The 26,126-nt window shown below is 43.3% G+C and overlaps 1 protein-coding gene across 1 annotated transcript in view; it reads left to right on the forward strand.

The window, feature by feature from the left end:
• loxhd1a (lipoxygenase homology PLAT domains 1a) overlaps positions 1 to 26,126 on the forward strand; it is a 287,997-nt gene that overhangs the window by 157,381 nt on the left and 104,490 nt on the right. The window contains exons 19-22 of the mRNA XM_041183529.1: positions 8,995 to 9,155; positions 9,300 to 9,376; positions 11,060 to 11,256; positions 13,016 to 13,208. Of these exons, the coding sequence (XP_041039463.1) occupies positions 8,995 to 9,155; positions 9,300 to 9,376; positions 11,060 to 11,256; positions 13,016 to 13,208 (628 nt within the window). The remainder of the gene's footprint in view (positions 1 to 8,994; positions 9,156 to 9,299; positions 9,377 to 11,059; positions 11,257 to 13,015; positions 13,209 to 26,126) is intronic.

Consider the following 26,126-nt stretch of genomic DNA (forward strand, 5'->3'; position numbering starts at 1 on the left):
CTGTCTATACCCAATTTTACCCAATCTGTCTATACCCTGATTATTTACCCATAATGTCTATACCCTGATTTTTTACCCAGTCTGTCAATAACTTGACTATTCACCGTCTATCTAAACCCTGTTTATTTCCTCAGTCTGTCTATACCCTGATTATTTACACAGTCTGTCTATACCCTGATTTACCCAGTATGTCTAAACCATGATTATTTACCCAGTCTATCTATACCCTTATTATTTACCCAGTCTGTCTATACCCTGATTATTTACCCAGTCTGTCTATACCCTGATTATTTACGCAGTCTGTCTATACCCTGATTATTTACCCAGTCTGTCTATACCCTGATTATTTACCCAGTCTGTCTATACTCTGATTATTTCCTCAGTCTGTCTGTACCCTGATTATTTACCCAGTCTGTCTATACCCTGATTATTTACCGAGTCTGTCTATACCCTGATTTACCCAGTCTGTCTATACCCTGATTATTTTCCCCATCTGTCTATACCCTGATTATTTACCCAATCTGTCAATGCTCTGATTAATGACCCAGTCAGTCTATACCCTGATCATTTACCCAGTCTGTCTAAACCCTGATTGTTTATCCAGCCCGTCTATACCCTGATTATTTACCCAGTCTGTCTATACGCTGATTTACCCAGTATGTCTATACCCTGATTATTTACCCAGTCTGTCTATACCCTGATTTATCCAGTCTGTCTATACCCTGATTTACCCAGTCTGTCTATACCCTGATTATTTACCCAGTCTGTCTATACCCTGATTTACCCAGTCTGTCTATACCCTGATTATTTACCCAGTCTGTCTATACCCTGATTATTTAGCCAATCTGTCAATACTCTGATTAATTGCCCAGTCTGTCTATACCCTGATCATTTACCCACTGTCTAAACCTTGATTATTTATCCAGCCAATCTATGCCCTGATTATTTACCCAGTCTGTCTAAACCCTGATTATTTCCTCAGTCCGTCTATACCCTGATTATTTACCCAGTCTGTCTATACCGATTTACCCAGTATGTCTAAACCATGATTATTTCCTCAGTCCGTCTATACCCTGATTATTTACCCAGTCTGTCTATACCCTGATTATTTACCCAGTCTGTCAATAACTTGACTATTCACCGTCTATCTAAACCCTGTTTATTTCCTCAGTCTGTCTATACCCTGATTTACCCAGTATGTCTATACCCTGATTATTTACCCAGTCTGTCTATACCCTGATTATTTACCCAGTCTGTCTATACCCTGATTATTTACCCAGTCTGTCTATACTCTGATTATTTCCTCAGTCTGTCTATACCCTGATTATTTACCCAGTCTGTCTATACCCTGATTATTTACCGAGTCTGTCTATACCCTGATTTACCCAGTCTGTCTATACCCTGATTATTTTCCCCATCTGTCTATACCCTGATTATTTACCCAATCTGTCAATGCTCTGATTAATGACCCAGTCAGTCTATACCCTGATCATTTACCCAGTCTGTCTAAACCCTGATTATTTATCCAGCCCGTCTATACCCTGATTATTTACCCAGTCTGTCTATACCCTGATTTACCCAGTATGTCTATACCCTGATTATTTACCCAGTCTGTCTATACCCTGATTTACCCAGTCTGTCTATACCCTGATTTACCCAGTCTGTCTATACCCTGATTATTTACCCAGTCTGTCTATACCCTGATTTACCCAGTCTGTCTATACCCTGATTATTTACCCAGTCTGTCTATACCCTGATTTACCCTGTCTGTCTATACCCTGATTATTTTCCACATCTGTCTATACCCTGATTATTTAGCCAATCTGTCAATACTCTGATTAATTGCCCAGTCTGTCTATACCCTGATCATTTACCCACTGTCTAAACCTTGATTATTTATCCAGCCAATCTATGCCCTGATTATTTACCCAGTCTGTCTAAACCCTGATTATTTCCTCAGTCCGTCTATACCCTGATTATTTACCCAGTCTGTCTATACCGATTTACCCAGTATGTCTAAACCATGATTATTTCCTCAGTCCGTCTATACCCTGATTATTTACCCAGTCTGTCTAAACCCTGATTATGTCCTCAGTCCGTCTATACCCTGATTATTTACCCAGTCTGTCTATACCGATTTACCCAGTATGTCTAAATTATGATTATTTACCCAGTCTTTCTGTACTCTGATTATTTACCCAGTCTGTCTATACCCTGATTATTTACCCAGTCTGTCTATACTCTGATTAATTACCCAGTCTGTCTACACCCTGATTATTTACCCAGTCTGTCTATACCCTGATTATTTACCCAGTCTGTCTGTACCCTGATTATTTACCCATACTGTCTATACCCTGATTATTTACCCAGTCTGTCTATAACTTGACTATTTACCATCTGTCTAAACCCTGATTATTTCCTCAGTCTGTCTATACCCTGATTATTTACCCAGTCTGTCTATAACTTGACTATTTACCATCTGTCTAAACCCTGATTATTTCCTCAGTCTGTCTATACCCTGATTATTTACCCAGTCTGTCTATAGCTTGACTATTTACCATCTGTCTAAACCCTGATTATTTACCCAGTCTGTCTAAACCCTGATTATTTACCCATACTGTCTATACCCTGATTATTTACCCAGTCTGTCAATAACTTGACTATTCACCGTCTATCTAAACCCTGTTTATTTCCTCAGTCTGTCTATACCCTGATTATTTACCCAGTCTGTCTATACCCTGATTTACCCAGTCTGTCTATACTCTGATTATTTCCTCAGTCTGTCCATACCCTGATTATTTACACAGTCTTTCTATACCCTGATTATTTACCCAGTCTGTCTATACCCTGATTATTTACCCAGTCTGTCTATACCCTGATTATTTACCCAGTCTGTCCATACCCTGATTATTTACCCAGTCTTTCTATACCCTGATTATTTACCCAGTCTGTCTATACCCTGATTATTTACCCAGTCTGTCTATACCCTGATTTACCCAGTCTGTCTATACCCTGATTATTTTCCCCGTCTGTCTATACCCTGATTATTTAGCCAATCTGTCAATACTCTGATTAATGACCCAGTCAGTCTATACCCTGATCATTTACCCAGTCTGTCTGAACCCTGATTATTTATCCAGCCTGTCTATACCCTGATTATTTACCCAGTCTGTCTAAACCCTGTTTATTTCCTCAGTCTGTCTATACCCTGATTATTTACCCAGTCTGTCTATACCCTGATTTACCCAGTCTGTCTATACCCTGATTATTTACCCAGTCTGTCTATACCCTGATTTACCCAGTCTGTCTATACCCTGATTATTTTCCCCGTCTGTCTATGCCCTGATTTACCCTGTCTGTCTATACCCTGATTATTTTCCCCGTCTGTCTATACCCTGATTATTTAGCCAATCTGTCAATACTCTGATTAATTACCCAGTCTGTCTATACCCTGATCATTTACCCAGTCTGTCTAAACCTTGATTATTTATCCAGCCTGTCTATAGCCTGATTATTTACCCAGTCTGTCTAAACCCTGATTATTTCCTCAGTCCGTCTATACCCTGATTATTTACCCAGTCTGTCTATACCCTGATTTACCCAGTATGTCTATACTCTGATTATTTACCCAGTCTGTCTATACCCTGGTTATTTACCCAGTCTGTCTATACTCTGATTATTTCCTCAGTCTGTCTATACTCTGATTATTTACCCAGTCTGTCTATACCCTGATTATTTACCCAGTCTGTCTACACCCTGATTATTTACCCAGTCTGTCCATACCCTGATTATTTACCCAGTCTGTCTACACCCTGATTATTTCCTCAGTCTGTCTATACTCTGATTATTTACCCAGTCTGTCTATACCCTGATTATTTACCCAGTCTGTCTACACCCTGATTATTTCCTCAGTCTGTCTATACCCTGATTATTTACCCAGTCTGTCTATACCCTGATTATTTACCCAGTCTGTCTACACCCTGATTATTTACCCAGTCTGTCTATACCCTGATTATTTACCCAGTCTGTCTATACCCTGATTTACCCAGTCTGTCTATACCCTGATTATTTTCCCCGTCTGTCTATACCCTGATTATTTAGCCAATCTGTCAATACTCTGATTAATGACCCAGTCAGTCTATACCCTGATCATTTACCCAGTCTGTCTGAACCCTGATTATTTATCCAGCCTGTCTATACCCTGATTATTTACCCAGTCTGTCTAAACCCTGTTTATTTCCTCAGTCTGTCTATACCCTGATTATTTACCCAGTCTGTCTATACCCTGATTTACCCAGTCTGTCTATACCCTGATTATTTTCCCCGTCTGTCTATGCCCTGATTATTTTCCCCGTCTGTCTTTACCCTGATTATTTAGCCAATCTGTCAATACTCTGATTAATTACCCAGTCTGTCTATACCCTGATCATTTACCCAGTCTGTCTAAACCTTGATTATTTATCCAGCCTGTCTATACCCTGATTATTTACCCAGTCTGTCTAAACCCTGATTATTTCCTCAGTCCGTCTATACCCTGATTATTTACCCAATCTGTCTATACCCTGATTTACCCAGTATGTCTAAACTATGATTATTTACCCAGTCTTTCTGTACTCTGATTATTTACCCAGTCTGTCTATACCCTGATTATTTACCCAATCTGTCTATACCCTGATTATTTACCCAGTCCGTCTATACCCTGATTATTTACCCAGTCTGTCTACACCCTGATTATTTCCTCAGTCTATCTATACCCTGATTATTTACCCAGTCTGTCTATACCCTGATTATTTCCTCAGTCTATCTATACCCTGATTATTTACCCAGTCTGTCTATACCCTGATTATTTCCTCAGTCTATCTATACCCTGATTATTTACCCAGTCTGTCTATACTCTGATTATTTACCCAGTCTGTCTATACTCTGATTATTTACCCAGTCTGTCTATACCCTGATTATTTACCCAGTCTGTCTATACCCTGATTATTTACCCAGTCTGTCTATACTCTGATTATTTACCCAGTCTGTCTATACTCTGATTATTTACCCAGTCTGTCTATACTCTGATTATTTACCCAGTCTGTCTATACCCTGATTATTTACCCAGTCTGTCTATACCCTGATTATTTCCTCAGTCTGTCTACACCCTGATTATTTACCCAGTCTGTCTATACCCTGATTATTTACCCAGTCTGTCTATACTCTGATTATTTACCCAGTCAGTCTATACCCTGATTATTTACCCAGTCTGTCTATACCCTGATTATTTCCTCAGTCTGTCTACACCCTGATTATTTACCCAGTCTGTCTACACCCTGATTATTTACCCAGTCTGTCTATACCCTGATTATTTACCCTGTCTGTCAATAACTTGACTATTTACCGTCTGTCTAAACCCTGTTTATTTCCTCAGTCTGTCTATACCCTGATTATTTACCCAGTCTGTCTATACCCTGATTATTTACCCAGTATGTCTAAACCCTGATTATTTACCCCGTCTATCTATACTCTGATTATTTACCCAGTCTGTCTATACCCTGATTATTTACCCAGTCTGTCTATACCCTGATTATTTCCTCAGTCTGTCCAAACCCAGATTATTTACCCAGTCTGTCTATACCCTGATTTACCCAGTCTGTCTATACCCTGATTTAACCAGTCTGTCTATACCCTGATTATTTACTCAGACTGTCTATACTCTGATTATTTACCCAGTCTGTCAATACCCTGATTTACCCAGTATGTCTAAACCATGATTATTTACCCAGTCTTTCTGTACTCTGATTATTTACCCAGTCTGTCTATACCCTGATTATTTACCCAGTCTGTCTATACCCTGATTATTTACCCAGTCCGTCTATACCCTGATTATTTACCCAGTCTGTCTATACCCTGATTTACCCAGTATGTCTATACTCTGATTATTTACCCAGTCTGTCTATACCCTGGTTATTTACCCAGTCTGTCTATACTCTGATTATTTCCTCAGTCTGTCTATACTCTGATTATTTACCCAGTCTGTCTATACCCTGATTATTTACTCAGTCTGTCTACACCCTGATTATTTACCCAGTCTGTCCATACCCTGATTATTTACCCAGTCTGTCTACACCCTGATTATTTCCTCAGTCTGTCTATACTCTGATTATTTACCCAGTCTGTCTATACCCTGATTATTTACCCAGTCTGTCTACACCCTGATTATTTCCTCAGTCTGTCTATACTCTGATTATTTACCCAGTCTGTCTATACCCTGATTATTTACCCAGTCTGTCTACACCCTGATTATTTACCCAGTCTGTCTATACCCTGATTATTTACCCAGTCTGTCTATACCCTGATTTACCCAGTCTGTCTATACCCTGATTATTTTCCCCGTCTGTCTATACCCTGATTATTTAGCCAACCTGTCAATACTCTGATTAATGACCCAGTCAGTCTATACCCTGATCATTTACCCAGTCAGTCTGAACCCTGATTATTTATCCAGCCTGTCTATACCCTGATTATTTACCCAGTCTGTCTAAACCCTGTTTATTTCCTCAGTCTGTCTATACCCTGATTATTTACCCAGTCTGTCTATACCCTGATTTACCCAGTCTGTCTATACCCTGATTATTTTCCCCGTCTGTCTATGCCCTGATTATTTTCCCCGTCTGTCTTTACCCTGATTATTTAGCCAATCTGTCAATACTCTGATTAATTACCCAGTCTGTCTATACCCTGATCATTTACCCAGTCTGTCTAAACCTTGATTATTTATCCAGCCTGTCTATACCCTGATTATTTACCCAGTCTGTCTAAACCCTGATTATTTCCTCAGTCCGTCTATACCCTGATTATTTACCCAGTCTGTCTATACCCTGATTTACCCAGTATGTCTAAACTATGATGATTTACCCAGTCTTTCTGTACTCTGATTATTTACCCAGTCTGTCTATACCCTGATTATTTACCCAATCTGTCTATACCCTGATTATTTACCCAGTCCGTCTATACCCTGATTATTTACCCAGTCTGTCTACACCCTGATTATTTCCTCAGTCTATCTATACCCTGATTATTTACCCAGTCTGTCTATACCCTGATTATTTCCTCAGTCTATCTATACCCTGATTATTTACCCAGTCTGTCTATACCCTGATTATTTCCTCAGTCTATCTATACCCTGATTATTTACCCAGTCTGTCTATACTCTGATTATTTACCCAGTCTGTCTATACTCTGATTATTTACCCAGTCTGTCTATACCCTGATTATTTACCCAGTCTGTCTATACCCTGATTATTTACCCAGTCTGTCTATACTCTGATTATTTACCCAGTCTGTCTATACTCTGATTATTTACCCAGTCTGTCTATACTCTGATTATTTACCCAGTCTGTCTATACCCTGATTATTTACCCAGTCTGTCTATACCCTGATTATTTCCTCAGTCTGTCTACACCCTGATTATTTACCCAGTCTGTCTATACCCTGATTATTTACCCAGTCTGTCTATACTCTGATTATTTACCCAGTCAGTCTATACCCTGATTATTTACCCAGTCTGTCTATACCCTGATTATTTCCTCAGTCTGTCTACACCCTGATTATTTACCCAGTCTGTCTACACCCTGATTATTTACCCAGTCTGTCTATACCCTGATTATTTACCCTGTCTGTCAATAACTTGACTATTTACCGTCTGTCTAAACCCTGTTTATTTCCTCAGTCTGTCTATACCCTGATTATTTACCCAGTATGTCTATACCCTGATTATTTACCCAGTATGTCTAAACCCTGATTATTTACCCCGTCTATCTATACTCTGATTATTTACCCAGTCTGTCTATACCCTGATTATTTACCCAGTCTGTCTATACCCTGATTATTTCCTCAGTCTGTCCAAACCCAGATTATTTACCCAGTCTGTCTATACCCTGATTTACCCAGTCTGTCTATACCCTGATTTAACCAGTCTGTCTATACCCTGATTATTTACTCAGACTGTCTATACTCTGATTATTTACCCAGTCTGTCAATACCCTGATTTACCCAGTATGTCTAAACCATGATTATTTACCCAGTCTTTCTGTACTCTGATTATTTACCCAGTCTGTCTATACCCTGATTATTTACCCAGTCTGTCTATACCCTGATTATTTACCCAGTCTGTCTATACCCTGATTATTTACCCAGTCTGTCTATACCCTGATTATTTACCCAGTCTGTCTATACTCTGATTATTTACCCAGCCTGTTTATACCCTGATTATTTACCCAGTCTGTCTATACACTGATTATTTACCCTGTCTGTCAATAACTTGACTATTTACTGTCTGTCTAAACCCTGATTATTTCCTCAGTCTGTCTGTACTCTGATTATTTACCCAGTCTGTCTATACCCTGATTTACCCAGTATGTCTAAACCCTGATTATTTACCCAGTCTATCTATACTCTGATTATTTACCCAGTCTGTCTGTACCCTAATTATTTCCTCAGTCTGTCCAAACCCGGATTATTTACCCAGTCTGTCTATACCCTGATAACTTACCCTGTCTGTCTAAACTCTGTTTGTTTACCCAGCCTGTCTATACTCTGATTATTTACCCAGGCTGTCTGTACTCTGATTATTTACCCAGCCTGTCTATCTCCTGATTATTTACCCGGTCTGTCTATAATCTGATTATTTACCCAGACTGTCTATACCCTGATCGTTCACCCAGTCTGTCAATAACTTGACTATTTACCGTCTGTCTAAACCCTGAATATTTCTTCAGTCTGTCTATACCCTGATTAATTATCCAGTCTGTCTAAACCCTGATTTACTCATTCTCTCTAAACTCTGATTATTTACCCAGTCTGTCTTTACTCTGATTTACCCGGTCTGTCTATACCTAGCCTTACCCAGTCTGTCTATGCCCTGATTTACCCAGTGTTGATGTTTTTACCCTAATTTACCCATTATAAGTTTTCAGACTATCAATATCTTGCTGTCTTGCCTATTTTCAGGCAGATGAGTTTATCATTGAGGCAGTAAGTCTGAAGAAAGTGACAAGGGTGCGAATAGGACATGACGGGAGAGGTGGAAGCTGTGGCTGGTACCTGGACAAGGTGGTCGTGAAAGAAGAAGGAGCTCCTGAGTCACAGGCTGTGGATTTCCCGTGTTACAGGTTACTAATCCATCTTAAAGGATAATAGTGTGTCTGCATCTCTGTGCAGTGTGTGTTTCTGAATGGGGTCAGGGAGCGGCAAAAGAAAAAGGTTTTAGCAAAAGGTGGAGTAAAGATAAAAAATAAATTACTATTTATCACCAGGTGGCTGGATAAAGGTGAAGATGATGGGCAAATTGTTCGAGAGCTGGTTCCAGCAGGCGATGCACAGATGCTTAAAAGTAAGTAAGGTTTTTGTCTGAACTTTTCAAATTTGAGTCAACCAAATTTCTTCCTTCATAAAGGGGCTTGCTCACTTCAACAGGGAGGTTACCTTTAAAGGAGGATTTTTTTAAGGGAATGTGCCACATCACTTTAAATAGGTGTACCCACAGTGAAGAGTATCTATTTAAGGCGGAGGTGTCACCTAAGGGGGAATTTTTATTTAAAGCCTCTCTAGCATGGTTTAACTTGTATAGCATAGATGTTGCAGCAGCCCAAAGAGACAATTCTGAAAATATAACTACCATGTTTGACTGCGTGACGCCTTTGAAGCATAAAAGAGTTTTTGCTTCTCTGCTCCTTCTGTTTCTCTAACCACATTCCATGTAGCCCCATCAGAAGACCTCAGAGCAGCTGCAGTCCACTGACACTGGAGAATTGTGTGTTACCAGAGCCAGGAAATTGAGTGTAAGGGGCCAAATTTCAACAACCAGCCAGTCACCTGTTACTTGGCTAAAATATAGAAACCTATCAAATTCTAACAGGACTAGACAGGGTAGATGCAGGAAGGATGTTCCCGATGGTGGGGGAGTCCAGAACCAGGGGTCACAGTCTGAGGATATGGGGTAGACCATTTAGGACTGAGATGAAGAGAAAGTTCTTCACCCAGAGAGTGGTGAGCCTGTGGAATTCGTTACCACAGAAAGTAGTTGAGGCCAAAACGAGAAGGAGTTAATATAGCTCTTGGGGTGAAAGGGATCAAAGGATATGGGGAGAAAGTGGGAGCAGGCAATTGAGTTGGATGATCAGCCATGATCATAATGAATGGCAGAGCCGGCTCGAAGGGCTGAATGGCATCCTCCTGCTCCTAGTTTCTATGTTTCTATATGGGCAGACAACAATTGAACATGTGGGAGTGATGTAGGTGGTGGTCAGAGGGTTGGGTGTTGCACCTGGGCCACCCCATTAATGCCCAAGTCCTGTCTGATGCAATTTTCAATTGGGCCTTTAAAAGGATGAACAACCCAGGCCACCTGAAACCAATGAGAGGCTACTTAATTACGTAAACTGGAGTTCAACAACAACTTAGATTTACATAGCATTCCAAGACATTTCACAGGAGCTCTTATCAAACAAAATTTGATATCAAGCCATATAAGGAGATAATAGAACCATGACCAAAGAGTTAGGTTTTAAGGATGCTAAGGAGACCGTATGACCAGCTCTGAAGAAGGGTCATACGAACTTGAAACGTTAACTCTGTTTCTGTCTCCACAGATGCTGCCAGACCTGCTGAGTTTTTCCAGCATTTTGTGTTTTTGTTTGGGAGTCATTGTAGGTTGTTTTTGGAGCAAGCAGTCCAATGGAGAGAATATAAGGTTGGAAGCTCAGCTCACAGTCAATAAAGATGATGAGGTTGCAATGGGTGGTTCAACCTCAGAATGTGGTCAGGACTAGGCAACAGAGTATGTGCCAGGGATCGAAGACAATAGCTTCGGACTTCCACTGTTTAACTGTGCAGGTTGTAGATTTACAATTATGGTTTTCAGTTACAAATTTGTCCAGTTAACCAGGCATTGAGTGACTTAACCAGTTGTTCCTAAAGCACTTTAGGATATCCTAAGGTTATTGTTACATTTTTTTCTTGAACCTATGAAGCTGTCATCTTTTGTTGAATATTGTTCCTCGGATGGAATTTTCAGATATCCGTTACCATATTGTTGTGAAGACAGGAAGTGTGCCTGGAGCCAGCAGTGATTCAAAAGTTTTCATCAAACTGTATGGAGAGAAGGGAGACACCAGCAAGCATTCCCTAGCCATTTCTGACAATGACTTGGGAAATTACTTTGAACAAGGCCGCGTAGACATTTTCATCATTGACACAATGGATATTGGAAAAGTAAGTAGATCTCGGTGCTGATTGTGGAGTGTACCTCTGAGATATTCTCTAATTTGCTGACTATTTGCACTCTGACTAGGAGTTTATTAAGTGAATGACAGCATTATGTCCAAGATATCCTCTCTCGGCTAGAGACACATGCAATTACACAATATAAAACTATAACCCAGAAGGCAAAAAACAGTTCGGACCAGCACTCTTATTTCCCAGTTTTTACTGATATTCGATTTTAAGGTATAAATGAACAGTTCAGACGAGTATTCTTATTTCCCAGCTTTTACTGTCTTTTTTTGTTCTGGGAAATTATTATTGGCCATATTAGTGAGCAAACACTTAATGAGTTATACGATTTTTTTTTGCCTGCTATTGTAATGCAACCATCAACCCATTTATTTTAAAGGGACTAACATCATGGAAAGATGACTGCCATTCAAGTGCATTTAACATTTGTTTGTTAATAAGGACAAGAGGAATTTCTAGCTGATTGTATTAAATACTACAACCAGTCCTTTCCACCAAAGGTTAAATACTCACCAAGACAAAATTTAACTTCCAAACATCCTTGCTTACCACTGATAACAATGAATTTTGAGGTTATAAACAAAATAGAATAACTTTGTATATCTATTTTAATCTTAAACTCTCGGGGGAATTTTCATTTTTGGGCATGATATAAACAGGCAATATTGGATCAGCAATGCAGACAATTGTAAGGAATTCAAGCAGGTTTATTAAGGGCAGCCAATCTATCATTCATTTTATGCCACCACCAAATGTTAAATTTACACATTTCTAATAAGCAGCAACCATAATAATACTAATGGTAGCTTGACTTTCAAACACACTAAGTAATTCTCACCACTGGTCTCCAACTCTCCCTCTATTGCCACCTTTCACCTTTCTCTGTTTTAGAAATGCACCTACAGTTTGTGCTGCTCTGAGTGATGGCAGGATGGGCCCCAGAGTGCGGGCCACAGGAGGTGGGAGCAGGAAGGGGGAGGGAATGCCACCAGCAAGGATAGGGGAGCTGGCTCTCAGTGGGCCCCATCCTTCCCAGTGTTAGGACCTTAAATCAGGCACTGAGTGCTTTTGAACAAGGGACCCCTCCTGGGAGCCGGCAAGCGAACGCACACAACTTTGTTTGTTGTGCACCCAGCATGGCAAACCCCCTGCCTACCACAAGGTGAATATGAGCGGCAGCAGGATAAGGCCCTTATGTGGGTGTTAATTGCCCAATTAAGGGCCTCAATTGGTGGTGGGGAGGGAAGGCCATCCACAAGCCTTCCCACCATCAGAACTTTTGAGGAAGAGGCAGGAAGGCAGCAGGGTCCCTTCCTACCCCTTCCTGCCTGATTACATGTCCCTCCACCACCAAACCTGCCACTGGAGAGGGCATTAAATTATGCCCTTGGTGTGGGAAATGGAATGAACAAGCTATCTCCCATTCACAGCAAGTTATGCAAACAAGTCATAAGACTAGGTATAAATTGAGGCAAAATATTCCATGAATTCAATAGGTTCTGTGCCACTTGTGTTGGGGCTGGTTGTGTGTTGCCTCAGAAGGACAGTACATAGTGGAGCTGTGACAATAGAGAAATACTTTACTATTTTGCTTGATTACATTTCAGAATCAGAGAGCATATCTGTTGAAACTTTCCGTCAGTAGATTAGAGTGGGTTAGGTGCTATGACAAAGAAGATGGTTAAAGGGCCAAATAGCCTCACTCGTTTCATGTTTTTAACCTTTTTTTTTTGGAAAGGTAAACCGTTTATTGATTGGACATGATAATGTGGGACTGAGAGCTGGTTGGTTCCTGGACAGCGTTCAGGTTAAGGTTCCAGCACATGGGAAGGAGTACATGTTCCCTGCTCACCGATGGCTCTGCAAGGATGAAGCAGATGGCAAGACTGAAATTGAAATCTACCCTAGTGAGATCACTGATATCGAGAAATGTAAGGATAAGGTTTGAAATCAAAGGCCTCTCATCCACTTTGCTGCATACCTCTAAATGTCTTAAAGGGAAATATATGGATGCTCACTGTAATCCATAATTCACCTTTGTTTCGGTGTTTATACCTCTAAGGTTTGTGCATGCAAACCATACATGCCCTCCTTCTCATTACTTCAGTGTTAATCTATCTATCCTCTCATTCAATACCCAATATCCTTGTTGTTGCTAAGCTCCAAATATGCTGATTTTTTCATATATATTCATGGGATATGGGCACTGTTGATAAGCCCAGCATGTATTGCCCATTCTTGGCCTTGCAAAGCTGCAGGTTAAGCCACCCTTTTGAATACAACTGAATGGCTTTCTAGACCATTTCAGAGACCAGTTAAGAGTCAATCGCTTTGCTGTGGGTCTGGAGTCATAAATAGGCCAGAGGGGATAAGGACAACAGATTACCTTCTCTAAAGGACATCATCTACATAATCTTTTCTTTCCTTCGTCTTCATTGTGTTGAAGTTAAGACACGTGTCACTTCCTCCTACTGTATCTGTGTAACATATTCATATGTGAGGTGAGGAGGTAAATATCTTGTGCTCTTTGTAACACATTGCAAACTTGATGTGAAAGTGTGCACTGATACGCCAATGCCTTTTGCCTTGCACTTTTACTCAGCCAATCTATTGACTTAAGTCAATCCAGTTGGCTTCAACTGGTATAGTTTCCAGTTCAAAGAATAATTGATGCAGCGACATGGCAAAAGGCTTCGCTTAATTCCAACTGGTTGTAGTTTGCCTGTCAACTTGTTCCAGCAGAAATCTACTGGTTCCAGTATTATTCAAATGGTTGCAGTTGAAATCAACTGGGCAGGTGGAATCACAACTGTTTTTCCATTGTAAATGTTAATTATTCCAGTTTTATACTGTTGAACCAGTAAACAAGTCAACTGGTTCCATTAAGGTTCCAATGCCCCTGCTAATGCCAACTGGACAAGTGGAGAGGCCAACTGGCTTCTAGTTATAATCGCCAGTCGTTCCAGTTGCACTCAGTTAAAAATAGTTGTGACCTGTTATTTCCAGTGGAAATCTGTTATGTCCAGTTGGTATTCCCAACCGGCTCCAACAGATTTTTCTTCGAGAGTCCCGAGAGCTCAAGAATGTGATAACTGATTTTTGGTTAACTCCAACTTCTGTGCTACATTTCCTGTCTTTGCTGATTGTCTGTGCTCCCTGCCTTGTCTACACACTGCCTTAATGCCTTTCATTTGAGTCTTTTGCAAAGATCACAAGATACACTCAAGATGTAATTTGGTTATTCTGGTTTATCCTTCCATACAGATCTAGGGCGCATCAGTGTCCATTTATTGGATGCTATGCATGCCCTCAAACCTCCAAAATGACCTCTGTGGCACATACTTATACTTCTGGAGCAAATCACACTGAATAACATATTGGTGAGGGGATTTGCATGAGCACAGTAAATGGCTGCTGAGAAGGCAGATTATGATGTTAATTAGTGTGCAACACTGATTTAACACCAGCGGTGCCAATTTGAAACTCAATGCTCCAGCTAACAGCCACACTTGGCCTTGCTCAACTAACTACTAAGGAAGAAACCCCCGCTGGTGCTATTTAAAGGGATCATCAACTACAATTATTAGAAACCAGGAAACTGCAGGCCCGTTAGCTTAACATCTGTCGTAGGGAAAATGGAAGAATCTATTATTAAAGATGTTATAACAGTGCACTTCGATAAATTCAAGATAATCAGGTAGAGTCAACATAAAACCAGAATTACCTGGAAAAACTCAGCAGGTCTGGCAGCATCGGCGGAGAAGAAAAGAGTTGACGTTTCAAGTCCTCATGACCCTTCGACAGAACTTGAGTTCGAGTCCAAGAAAGAGTTGAAATATAAGCTGGTTTAAGGTGTGTGGGGTGGGGGTGGAGAGAGAGAGAGAGAGAGAGAGAGAAGTGGAGGGGGTTGGTGTGGTTGTAGGGACAAACAAGCAGTGATAGAAGCAGATCATCAAAAGATGTCACCAACAATGGAACAAAAGAACACATAGGTGTTAAAGTTGGTGATATTATCTAAACGAATGTGCTAATTAAGAATGGATGGTAGGGCACTCAAGGTATAGCTCTAGTGGGGGTGGGGAGAGCATAAAAGATTTTAAAATATTTAAAAATAATGGAAGTAGGTGGGAAAAGAAAAATCTATATAATTTATTGGAAAAAAACAAAAGGAAGGGGGAAACAGAAAGGGGGTGGGGATGGGGGAGGGAGCTCAAGACCTAAAGTTGTTGAATTCAATATTCAGTCCGGATGGCTGTAAAGTGCCTAGTCGGAAGATGAGGTGTTGTTCCTCCAGTTTGCGTTAGGCTTCACTGGAACAATGCAGCAAGCCAAGGACAGACATGTGGGCAAGAGAGCAGGGTGGAGTGTTAAAATGGCAAGCGACAGGGAGGTTTGGGTCATTCTTACGGACAGACCGCAGGTGTTCTGCAAAGCGGTCGCCCAGTTTATGTTTGGTCTCTCCAATGTAGAGGAGACCACATTGGGAGCAACGAATGCAGTAGACTAAGTTGGGGGAAATGCAAGTGAAATGCTGCTTCACTTGAAAGAAGTGTTTGGGCCCTTGGACGGTGAGGAGAGAGGAAGTGAAGGGGCAGGTGTTGCATCTTTTGTGTGGGCATGGGGTGGTGCCATGGGAAGGGGTTGAGGAGTGGGGGGTGATGGAGGAGTGGACCAGGGTGTCCCGGAGGGAGCGATCCCTACGGAATGCCGATAAGGGGGTGAAGGGAAGATGTGTTTGGTGGTGGCATCATGCTGGAGTTGGCGGAAATGGCGGAGGATGATCCTTTGAATGCGGAGGCTGGTGGGGTGATAAGTGAGGACAAGGGGGACCCTATCATGTTTCTGGGAGGGAGGAGAAGGCGTGAGGGCGGATGCGCGGGAGATGGGCCGGACACGGTTGAGGACCCTGTCAACGACCGTGGGTGGAAAACCTCGATTAAGGAAGAAGGAGGACATGTCAGAGGAACTGTTTTTGAAGGTAGCATCATCGGAACAGATGCGACGGAGGCGAAGGAACTGAGAGAATGGGATGGAGTCCTTACAGGAAGCGGGGTGTGAGGAGCTGTAGTCGAGGTAGCTGTGGGAGTCGGTGGGTTTGTAATGGATATTGGTGGACAGTCTATCACCAGAGATTGAGACAGAGAGGTCAAGGAAGGGAAGGGAAGTGTCAGAGATGGACCACGTGAAAATGATGGAGGGGTGGAGATTGGAAACAAAATTAATAAATTTTTCCAAGTCCCGACGAATTTTGCTTCCAATCTCCACCTCTCCATCATTTTCACGTGGTCCATCTCTGACACTTCCCTTCCCTTCCTTGACCTCTCTGTCTCAATCTCTGGTGATAGACTGTCCACCAATATCCATTACAAACCCACCGACTCCCACAGCTACCTCGACTACAGCCCCTCACACCCCACTTCCTGTAAGGACTCCATCCCATTCTCTCAGTCCCTTCGCCTCCGTCGCATCTGTTCCGATGATGCTACCTTCAAAAACAGTTCCTCTGACATGTCCTCCTTCTTCCTTAATCGAGGTTTTCCACCCACGGTCGTTGACAGGGTCCTCAACCGTGTCCGGCCCATCTCCCGCGCATCCGCCCTCACGCCTTCTCCTCCCTCCCAGAAACATGATAGGGTTCCCCTTGTCCTCACTTATCACCCCACCAGCCTCCACATTCAAAGGATCATCCTCCGCCATTTCCGCCAACTCCAGCATGATGCCACCACCAAACACATCTTCCCTTCACCCCCTTATCGGCATTCCGTAGGGATCGCTCCCTCCGGGACACCCTGGTCCACTCCTCCATCACCCCCCACTCCTCAACCCCTTCCCATGGCACCACCCCATGCCCACGCAAAAGATGCAACACCTGCCCCTTCACTTCCTCTCTCCTCACCGTCCAAGGGCCCAAACACTTCTTTCAAGTGAAGCAGCATTTCACTTGCATTTCCCCCAACTTAGTCTACTGCATTCGTTGCTCCCAATGTGGTCTCCTCTACATTGGAGAGACCAAACATAAACTGGGCGACCGCTTTGCAGAACACCTGCGGTCTGTCCGTAAGAATGACCCAAACCTCCCTGTCGCTTGCCATTTTAACACTCCACCCTGCTCTCTTGCCCACATGTCTGTCCTTGGCTTGCTGCATTGTTCCAGTGAAGCCTAACGCAAACTGGAGGAACAACACCTCATCTTCCGACTAGGCACTTTACAGCCATCCGGACTGAATATTGAATTCAACAACTTTAGGTCTTGAGCTCCCTCCCCCATCCCCACCCCCTTTCTGTTTCCCCCTTCCTTTTGTTTTTTTCCAATAAATTATATAGATTTTTCTTTTCCCACCTACTTCCATTATTTTTAAATATTTTAAAATCTTTTATGCTCTCCCCACCCCCACTAGAGCTATACCTTGAGTGCCCTACCATCCATTCTTAATTAGCACATTCGTTTAGATAATATCACCAACTTTAACACCTATGTGTTCTTTTGTTCCATTATTGGTGACATCTTTTGATGATCTGCTTCTATCACTGCTTGTTTGTCCCTACAACCACACCAACCCCCTCCAATTCTCTCTCTCTCTCTCTCTCTCTCTCTCCTCCTGCCCTCCCCCCCCCCCCCCCCCCCACCCCCTCCCCCCCACCACACACACCTTAAACCAGCTTATATTTCAACTCTTTCTTGTCTTTCTTGGACTCGAACTCAAGTTCTGTCGAAGGGTCATGAGGTCTCGAAACGTCAACTCTTTTCTTCTCTGCCGATGCTGCCAGACTTGCTGAGTTTTTCCAGGTAATTCTGTTTTTGTTTTGGATTTCCAGCATCCGCAGTTTTTTTGTTTTTATCTCTAGAGTCAACATAGTTTTGTGAAAGGGACATCATGTTTAACCAATTTATTGGAGTTCTTTGAAGAAGTAACAGCTGCTGTGGATAATGGGGAACCGATAGATGTGCTGTACTTATATTTTCAGAAGGTATTTGGGAAGGTGCCTCATCAAACATTATTGCAGAAAATAAAAACTCATGGTGTAGGGTGTAACATATTGGCATGGATAGAAGATTGGCTAGCTAACAGAAAACAGAACATAAGCATAAATGGGTCATTTTTTGGATGGGAGGATGTGACTAGTGGTGTGTCACATGGATCAGTGTTGGGGCCTCAGCGTTTTACAATTTATGTAAATGATTTGGATGAAGGGACGGATGATATCGTTGCTAAATTTGCTGATGACACAAAGATAGGTAGGAAAGTAAGTTGAAGGGCCTCTTGCTGACTTCAAGGTTTCTGCACAAATCAGTTGCTTCCAAGCATGGGTGCAGTAATAGACATTCTCCTTTGAATACAGCATAACTTGAAGAATGAGCAGAAGTCAGATAGAGTGGGACAAGATGCTGGAAGAGGAAGGATAAGGAGGAGGAAGAAGAGAAGGGGAGAGGGCTCTCAGCAGGAAGCCATATCCACCCAGGCTGTTCAGGGAGCAATTCTCTTACCTGACCCTTAGCGAGGAACAATGTGTGAGATATCTGCACCTCAGTAAAGATGCCTTCACTGAAATCTGCCACCGGCTGCAGCCAAAGCTGCAACCTCAAAGCAGGGCAAAGATGGCAATGCCAGTGGCTGTGAAGGTGATCATGGTGATGTATTTTTATGCATCTGTGTCCTTTGGAACTGGAGCTAGAGCTGGAAATATTTGTAACATCCCACAATTTACCATTCGCTTATCCATAAGGGAGGTCACTGAGGCTTTATATTCATTGAGAGCCAGTTGCATTTCATACTGTCTTGCCAGAGAAAATCAGACAGAGTAAACACATTGCTTCACTGTGATTGCAGTCTTCATCATGGTGCAGGGTGTCATTGACTGCATACACATCACTTTGCCGGCATCGTATGTCAACTCTGCCCTGTACTGGAACCAAAAGGGATTCCACTCCCTCAATGTCCACCTGGTTTTACTCTTTCATGGGATGTAAGCATCGCTAGCAAGGCCAGTATTTGCTACCCATCCCTATTTGACCTTGGCCTGAGTATCTTGCCAGGCCATTTCATAGGGTAGTTAAGAATCAACTATATTGCTGTGGGTCTGGAGTCACATGTAGGCCAGACCAAGTAAGGACAGCAGATTTCCTTCTCTAAAAATTATTAGTGAATCAGTTGGGTTTTTTACAGCAATTGATGATAATTTCATTATCAAGACTGGTTTTCAATTCCAGACTTTTTATTAATTAAACTTGAATTCCACCAGCTGCCATGGTGATTTGAACCCTTGACCCCAGAGCATTAACCTGGGCTTCTGGATTACTAGTCCAGTGACATTGGTCATTACACCACTGTCTTCCCATGCATCCATACAGTGTGAATCATGCTGGTCAATGCCTGGTATACCGGCAGCAGTCACGATGCCTCCATCCTCTGGCAATTCATTACACCAGCTGCTTTTGAGCCAAATGACAAACCAAAGGATTGTTACAGGGCTGTCTCCTGCCTGCATGGCTGATGACTCTGGTGGACAAGCCACGCACATGTGGGCAGCAATATATACAATGAAAGCCTTGTTGCTATGCTGAAATAGAACTTCCACTGCCTGAGCTGCTCTGAATAAGCCCTTCAGTATTTGACAGAGCAAGTGACTAGATTTGTGGTGGTTTGCTGCATGCTGCACAACCTTGTCATTATGAGGGTGATCAGTTAATCAGTGAGCAGCTGAGGAGGAGGAGGAACACAAGAAATAGGAGCAGGAGACATATGGCCCAACGAATCTTCTCCGCCATTCATTACGATCATGGCTGATCTTGGACTTCAACTCCACTTTCCCACCCATTTCCCCATATCCCTTAATTCCCTGAGAGACCAAAAATCTGTCTATTCAAGCCTTAAATGTATTCAACGATGGAACATCCACAATCCTCTGTGATAGAGAATTCCAAAGATTTACAACCTTTTGAGTGAAGAAATTTCTCCTTGACTCAGTCCTAAATGATCGGCCATTTATCCTGAGACTGTGACCCCTGTTTTAGATTCCCCAGAGAGCAGAAACTATGGTTGGAATTTTACATGCCTGCCAGCATCGGGCATGTTCGGTGGCATGAGCGGACAATACAGCGAGAAGGCCAAAAATCAGTTTCAAGACATCGTGAAACCAGTTTGTGATCGTCCGCTCCGCCCACCAATGGTGGGCCACATTTCCCGCCATCAGACATCAGGAACCTCATTGTAATACATCAACATATCATTATAAGGCCAGCCTGCTGGACTCATGCCTCCCGTTGGATTGCCTGCCCACATCAGCAGGAAAACACGCCGACGTGTTTCACAACAGTACATAAGCGACATGACCTGGTGGACTGAACTTTGTTTGCCTACCTTGCTTCGGTCAGCACTTGCAGTTATCAGCACCAGGCTTCACAGACAGCACCACCTCATTTTTAGGGGGGCTCACGGATAGGTCTGTACCTACCACACCAGCCATATATGGGTGGCTTTTCAATGGCTGCTGGGCAAGGTCTTTCTTAGGGAGGTGGAGAAGTGGCCTCAGGCACAGGAAGAGGCTGCAGGGTGAGGGGGAAAGAGGGTATCTCCAGGTTGTGTGGGGTGGGGGGGGTTGGGGGGGCATAGTTTGATCTATGCAAGTGGCCTTAAGATGATGAGGACTGAGGAGGCATGTGAGGAGAGGAGGCCATTTGGGCATGTGAAGATATGTGTGTGAGAATGGGTGGTGATGTCCCTTGAGCTGGCAGTGAGTGAGATGCCAGTGAATGTGTGATGGGCCTGAGTGTGTGAGTTTAGAGTGATGAGATGGTTGCCTTACCCTGGCTGCACGGATGGGACATTCATCCTTCATCTGCATTGGATAGCCAACCTCTTCTGTGCAACATTGGCACTGACAGCCACTGCCATGCTGGATTGGTGATGCTGCTGCCCTACCTGTGGCCAGGGCGGGGGTAGAGGACATCATGCCGGGCCTCCACAGCATCCAAATGGTATTCCAGTGACCCGTCACTAAATCTAGGGCCTGCACTCTTTTTCCCTTTTGTGGACATCTTCCCTGCAGTAGTTGTGGGCTGGAAGCACTGAGATGTGTGCACACGGCTGGACTTTAAATATGGCACCTGGCAAGGTGATGGCGTGGCGGGCGAATGAAAGCCCGCCCGCCATCAAAAATCACGTGTTTCCTGGGAATTTATAACTAATGCAATGGGTTTGGGACGATATGGCATGAAAACTCACCATTGTGGCCAACAGGTAAAACATTGTTTTACCCGCCCACTACGCACTTAGTGCAAATCTGGGACAACTCTGCACAATCTCTCAGTGTTTGCCCTGTCAATCCCCCTTCAGAGAGTTGTATGTTTAAATGAGATCACCGCACATTCTCTAAACTACAGAGAGTATAGGCCAATTTACTCAGCCTTTCATCATACGACAACCTTCTATCTCTCCCAGGGACCAATCTAACGGAAGAGAGAAGAAGGAGGGAACTTAAATAGGCCCTTTCTGCCCAGGTTTACCATGAAGAACTTCGAGTGTGGTACCAATAACTACAACCTCAATTACCCATTCAACAGCAGTCCCACATCTCATCTGTCCTCTGTTACCAACCTCATAGCACCCATTTGGCCACAATGCAAAAGTAAAAGCTAACACAAAATAAACATCCCAAACCAAATTTATAAATGAAAACTTGTCATATTGTATACAAAAGTCAACTAATCACTCTTGTGCATTCCCTTGCATTTATCATTGCCTGACTTAGTGCTCCTACACAATGCTGCCTCAGTCTCTGAAGCACGACTGGTGTAAGGTTGCTGATTTTCAGTGGGGGAGACTGCATTTTGGCCTTAGAGCACAGCCTCAAGCAGTCCTGGATCTAGAAGGCCTAGCTGTGGATTGTGCTATCTCAAGTGGCGGCAGCCTAGACCAGCAGGCTGACAAACAGGGCACTGGTGGAGTGGCAGGGTTGGGAGAACAAATATGAATGTAAGAATTAGGAGCTGGAGTAGGGCCCTCCAGCCTGCTCTGCCATTCAATAAGATCATAACTGATCTGATTATATCCTCCTGCCTACCACCCCCCACCACCCCCGATAACCTTTCACCCTCTTGCTTATCAAGAAACAACTATCTCTGCCTTAAAAATACTCAAAGATTCGACTTCCACTGCCTTTTGAGGAAGAGAGTTCCAAAGACTCTGAGAGAAAAAAATTCTCCTCATCTCTATCTTAAGTGAACGACACCTTATTTTTAAACTGTAACCCCTATTTCTAGGTTCTCCCATAAGAGGAAACATCCGCTCCATTCACTCTGTCAAGACCCCTCAGAATCTTAAAGGTATCAATCAAAATGCCTCTTACTCTTCTAAACTCCAGTGGATACAAGCCCAACCTGTCCAACCTATCCTCATAAGAGAACCCACCCATTCCTAGTATTTGTCTAGTAAACTTTCTCTGAACTGCTTCTAATGCATTTACATTCTTCTTTAAATAAGGAGACCAGTACTGTACACAATACTCCAGATGTGATCTCACCAAAGCCCTGTACATAAGCATAACCTCCCTTCTTTTATATTCAATTCCCCTCACAAAAAATGATAGCATTCTATTAACCTTCCTAATTACTTGCTGTACCTGCACACTAACCTTTTGGGATTCATGCACTAGGACACATAGATCCCTCTGAATCTCAGAGATCTGCAATCTCCCACCATTTTGATAATATACTTTTTTATTCTTCCTGTCAAAATGGAAAATTTCACATTTTCCCACAGCATATTCCATTTGCCAGGTCTTTGCCCACAAATTTAACCTATCTATGTCCCTTTGTAGCCTCTTTACATCCTCTTCACAACTTACTTTCCTAACTATCTTTGTGCCATCAGCAAATTTAGCAACCATACCTTTGTGCCTGGTGTCTCACTACATGCAAACTTCTTCTCTATCCTCTGTGATACACTCAAGTCTTCACAACTTACTTTTCTAACTATCTTTGTGCCATCAGCAAATTTAGCAACCTTTGTGCCTGGTGTCTCATTACATGCAAACTTCTTCTCTATCCTCTATGATGCATTCAAGTGGGCTGCAGCCAGGAAAGGGGTCTAGAGTAGCACAGCTCCCAGCTTGCCACAGAGTGAGACCATACACGGACTGTACTGCAGAGGACTCGGATGAGGGTTTCAATGGGGCAGCCAGCAGAAGAATGCTGGTGGTTATGTGCAATGAGATGTGTGAAATCAATTGACAGTGCTGTGTCTTCATCATCATCATTCCCTTCTGCCTGGCTAGGACGCATCTCTTAGGTACCTGAAAGAAAACAGACAGAAGGGAAAGCTTGTGGTCAAAGGAGGGGGAGAAAGTAAGCGATGCGTTCTTATACCATCTGCAGCTTGTAAATCAGAAGGGATTGAGGGATGATGCAGAAGTGAGGTGTGAGAAGAAGGCTTAGGAGTAAGGATACCTTTATCTTGGATGGTTTCAGCACCACCATCTTCAGCAATGGGTATCCCAATAATGGCCAGCAGCATCTCCTCTGTGGAGGTTAGGACAAGCAGGCACACCTGACCTAGTCAGCTAGACTTTGCTGTCTCCAGTTTTGCACCACCTTGTCATGTAAGAGAGTAAGTTCTATAAGTGTATGAGGGTGCGGTGGAATGTATGAATGTGAAGTATGAGCCCTGGATAGTGGAGATTGTTGGTAGGTGAGTGATGGGGATGTGGTAATCTGAGCAGCAGCTGAGGTTACTAGTACAGTTGGTAGGGTATAGCATTTGAAGATGCATTCACTGACCTTGACCACTCCTGTGAGGTCAATGAACTTCTTCCTGCATCTAGGCCCTTTGACCTCCATGACTAAATGCTCCCACTGCTTTTAAGCAAGAGTCTGGAATGCCTCCTGGTCCCCTCGTGGATATAGGACATTTCTCCTCTTTACCACCCTCCTGCACCAAGGCATCCAATGCGGCAGCTGACACCCTTGAATCCCTTTCTCTCTGCCATGTTGTGTCACTCTTCACAGCTTCAGAAGTCAGATTCACTTCCTGCATGACTGCCAGCACCAGCTCCAGCCACCTTTAAACAGTCTCTTTAAACAGTGCAGGCTAACTTTAACTGGTATAGTACCAGCAAGTTACGATTTTGGGCCCCCTGCTGATGCATGCAGGCAGTGAACAGCACAACTAGCACTGGATACATGCAGCAGTCATCCAAATGAGCATGCAGCAAGTGCTGCTTGCATTACATGAGCTAATCATGCATCAGGATCCCAATGCCACTTTGGGAGTTGTCAAGAGCACCCTTACATTGCTATCTTCACTGCATTAACTGTTATTTGAACAATTCCAGAGGCTCTCTCTCCGCTATCCTTCATAGAAGACCATTTCAGTTATTGATTAATCTTTGGGTGTTGAGGTGCTTCCTGACATTAATCTTTAAATTATCTTTTACTGGTTTAAACCTATGCACAGAATCATCCCAGATTTGCATTAAGTGCAGTAGTGGGCATGAAAAAAGTTATTTTACCCGCCAGCCTCAATGGCAGGCTTTTGCACCGTTTTGTCCAATTCCTGGCACATCCTGCCTCGTTGATAATGCATTCACAAGAAACTCGCCGGATCGCTGGCCTCTGATTGGCCTGACCCGCTGTCACTTCAGACCTTCAGTAATCCGGATGCCGTATTTAAAGGGTGCCCCTGCACAGAGCTAGCATTGTCTAAGGGATTGAAAACTGGTGAAAAGTCATGGTTGCCAAAGGGAGAAAACATGCTGCCCCCAAATTTAGTGACACCTCCCTCAAGAGCCTACTGGATGCAGTGGAGGGCCGGTGTGAAGTTCCCTATCCCTGCTCTGGGCGAAGACCAGCAAGCGAGATGACAAATCCAGCATGGGAGGCAGTGGCAGCGGTCGTCAGTGCCAACGGTCCGCAAAAGAGGACAGCACAAAGTACAGAAAGAGGATGAATGATCTCCTCCGTTCCACCAGGATAAGTCACTCTTCTCATCACTCTCAACTCACACACTCACAAACCCGTCACACATCGACAGGGATCTCACTCACTGCCAGCTCGAGGGACATCACCATTCACTCTCTCACATACACCTTCATCTGCCCTGCGGATCGTGCCCTCATCCCATCCATAGCACCACTCACCACCCACACATGCCAGACGTCCTTCTCATCTGGCCTGGCAGGAGTTCTGCTTACACTCTCTCCATCTGTGTTCAGGCAGCACAAGTTGGCACACAACAAAAGGGAGAGGTTGTAGACTGATGGGGGAATGCCCAACATCAAGGTCCTCACAGACTTTGAGAATGGAGTCATCCAGCTGGTCCACGATGATCTAGACCATTCCTGTGCTGACAGTGAGGTTTGCAGAGCTCAGCCAAGTGAAGACCCAGCAATGCAACATGTGTCAGAAAGCCATGCTATGCCGCATGCTGTCTGTGTTTTGCAATCCCCTGCCATGCTGTAATTAACTTTCCTTGCTTTCGCAGGCACACCTGGGAAGTAGCTTCCCAGGTCCTTGACTCAAGCCTCGAAGACACCTTGGAAGAAGAAGAATCTGATGACACCCTAGTTGAAGTCCGTCACAGTGCTCACCACAACTCCACCAGCACAGAGACACACACCTCACTGGGACTTAGTTCTAGAGTAGCCTTGGGATCACAATCTGGTGAGCACATCACACTGTCTGATCCACAGCAGGCAGCAGTGTTTGTGTCACTCAGATGTGAAACCTTGGTTCCTGCACAAGATAAAGGCAGGTGTCTCAGTCCAGGGCCTCTTCCCTATGCTTTGTGCAACCTTCAGAGCAATGTGATGGCCTAGCCTCACACTCACTAAGCACATTACTGATGCCTGCACCT

The sequence above is a fragment of the Carcharodon carcharias genome, chromosome 1 (assembly GCF_017639515.1).
Source record: "Carcharodon carcharias isolate sCarCar2 chromosome 1, sCarCar2.pri, whole genome shotgun sequence".
Classification (NCBI taxonomy): domain Eukaryota; kingdom Metazoa; phylum Chordata; class Chondrichthyes; order Lamniformes; family Lamnidae; genus Carcharodon; species Carcharodon carcharias.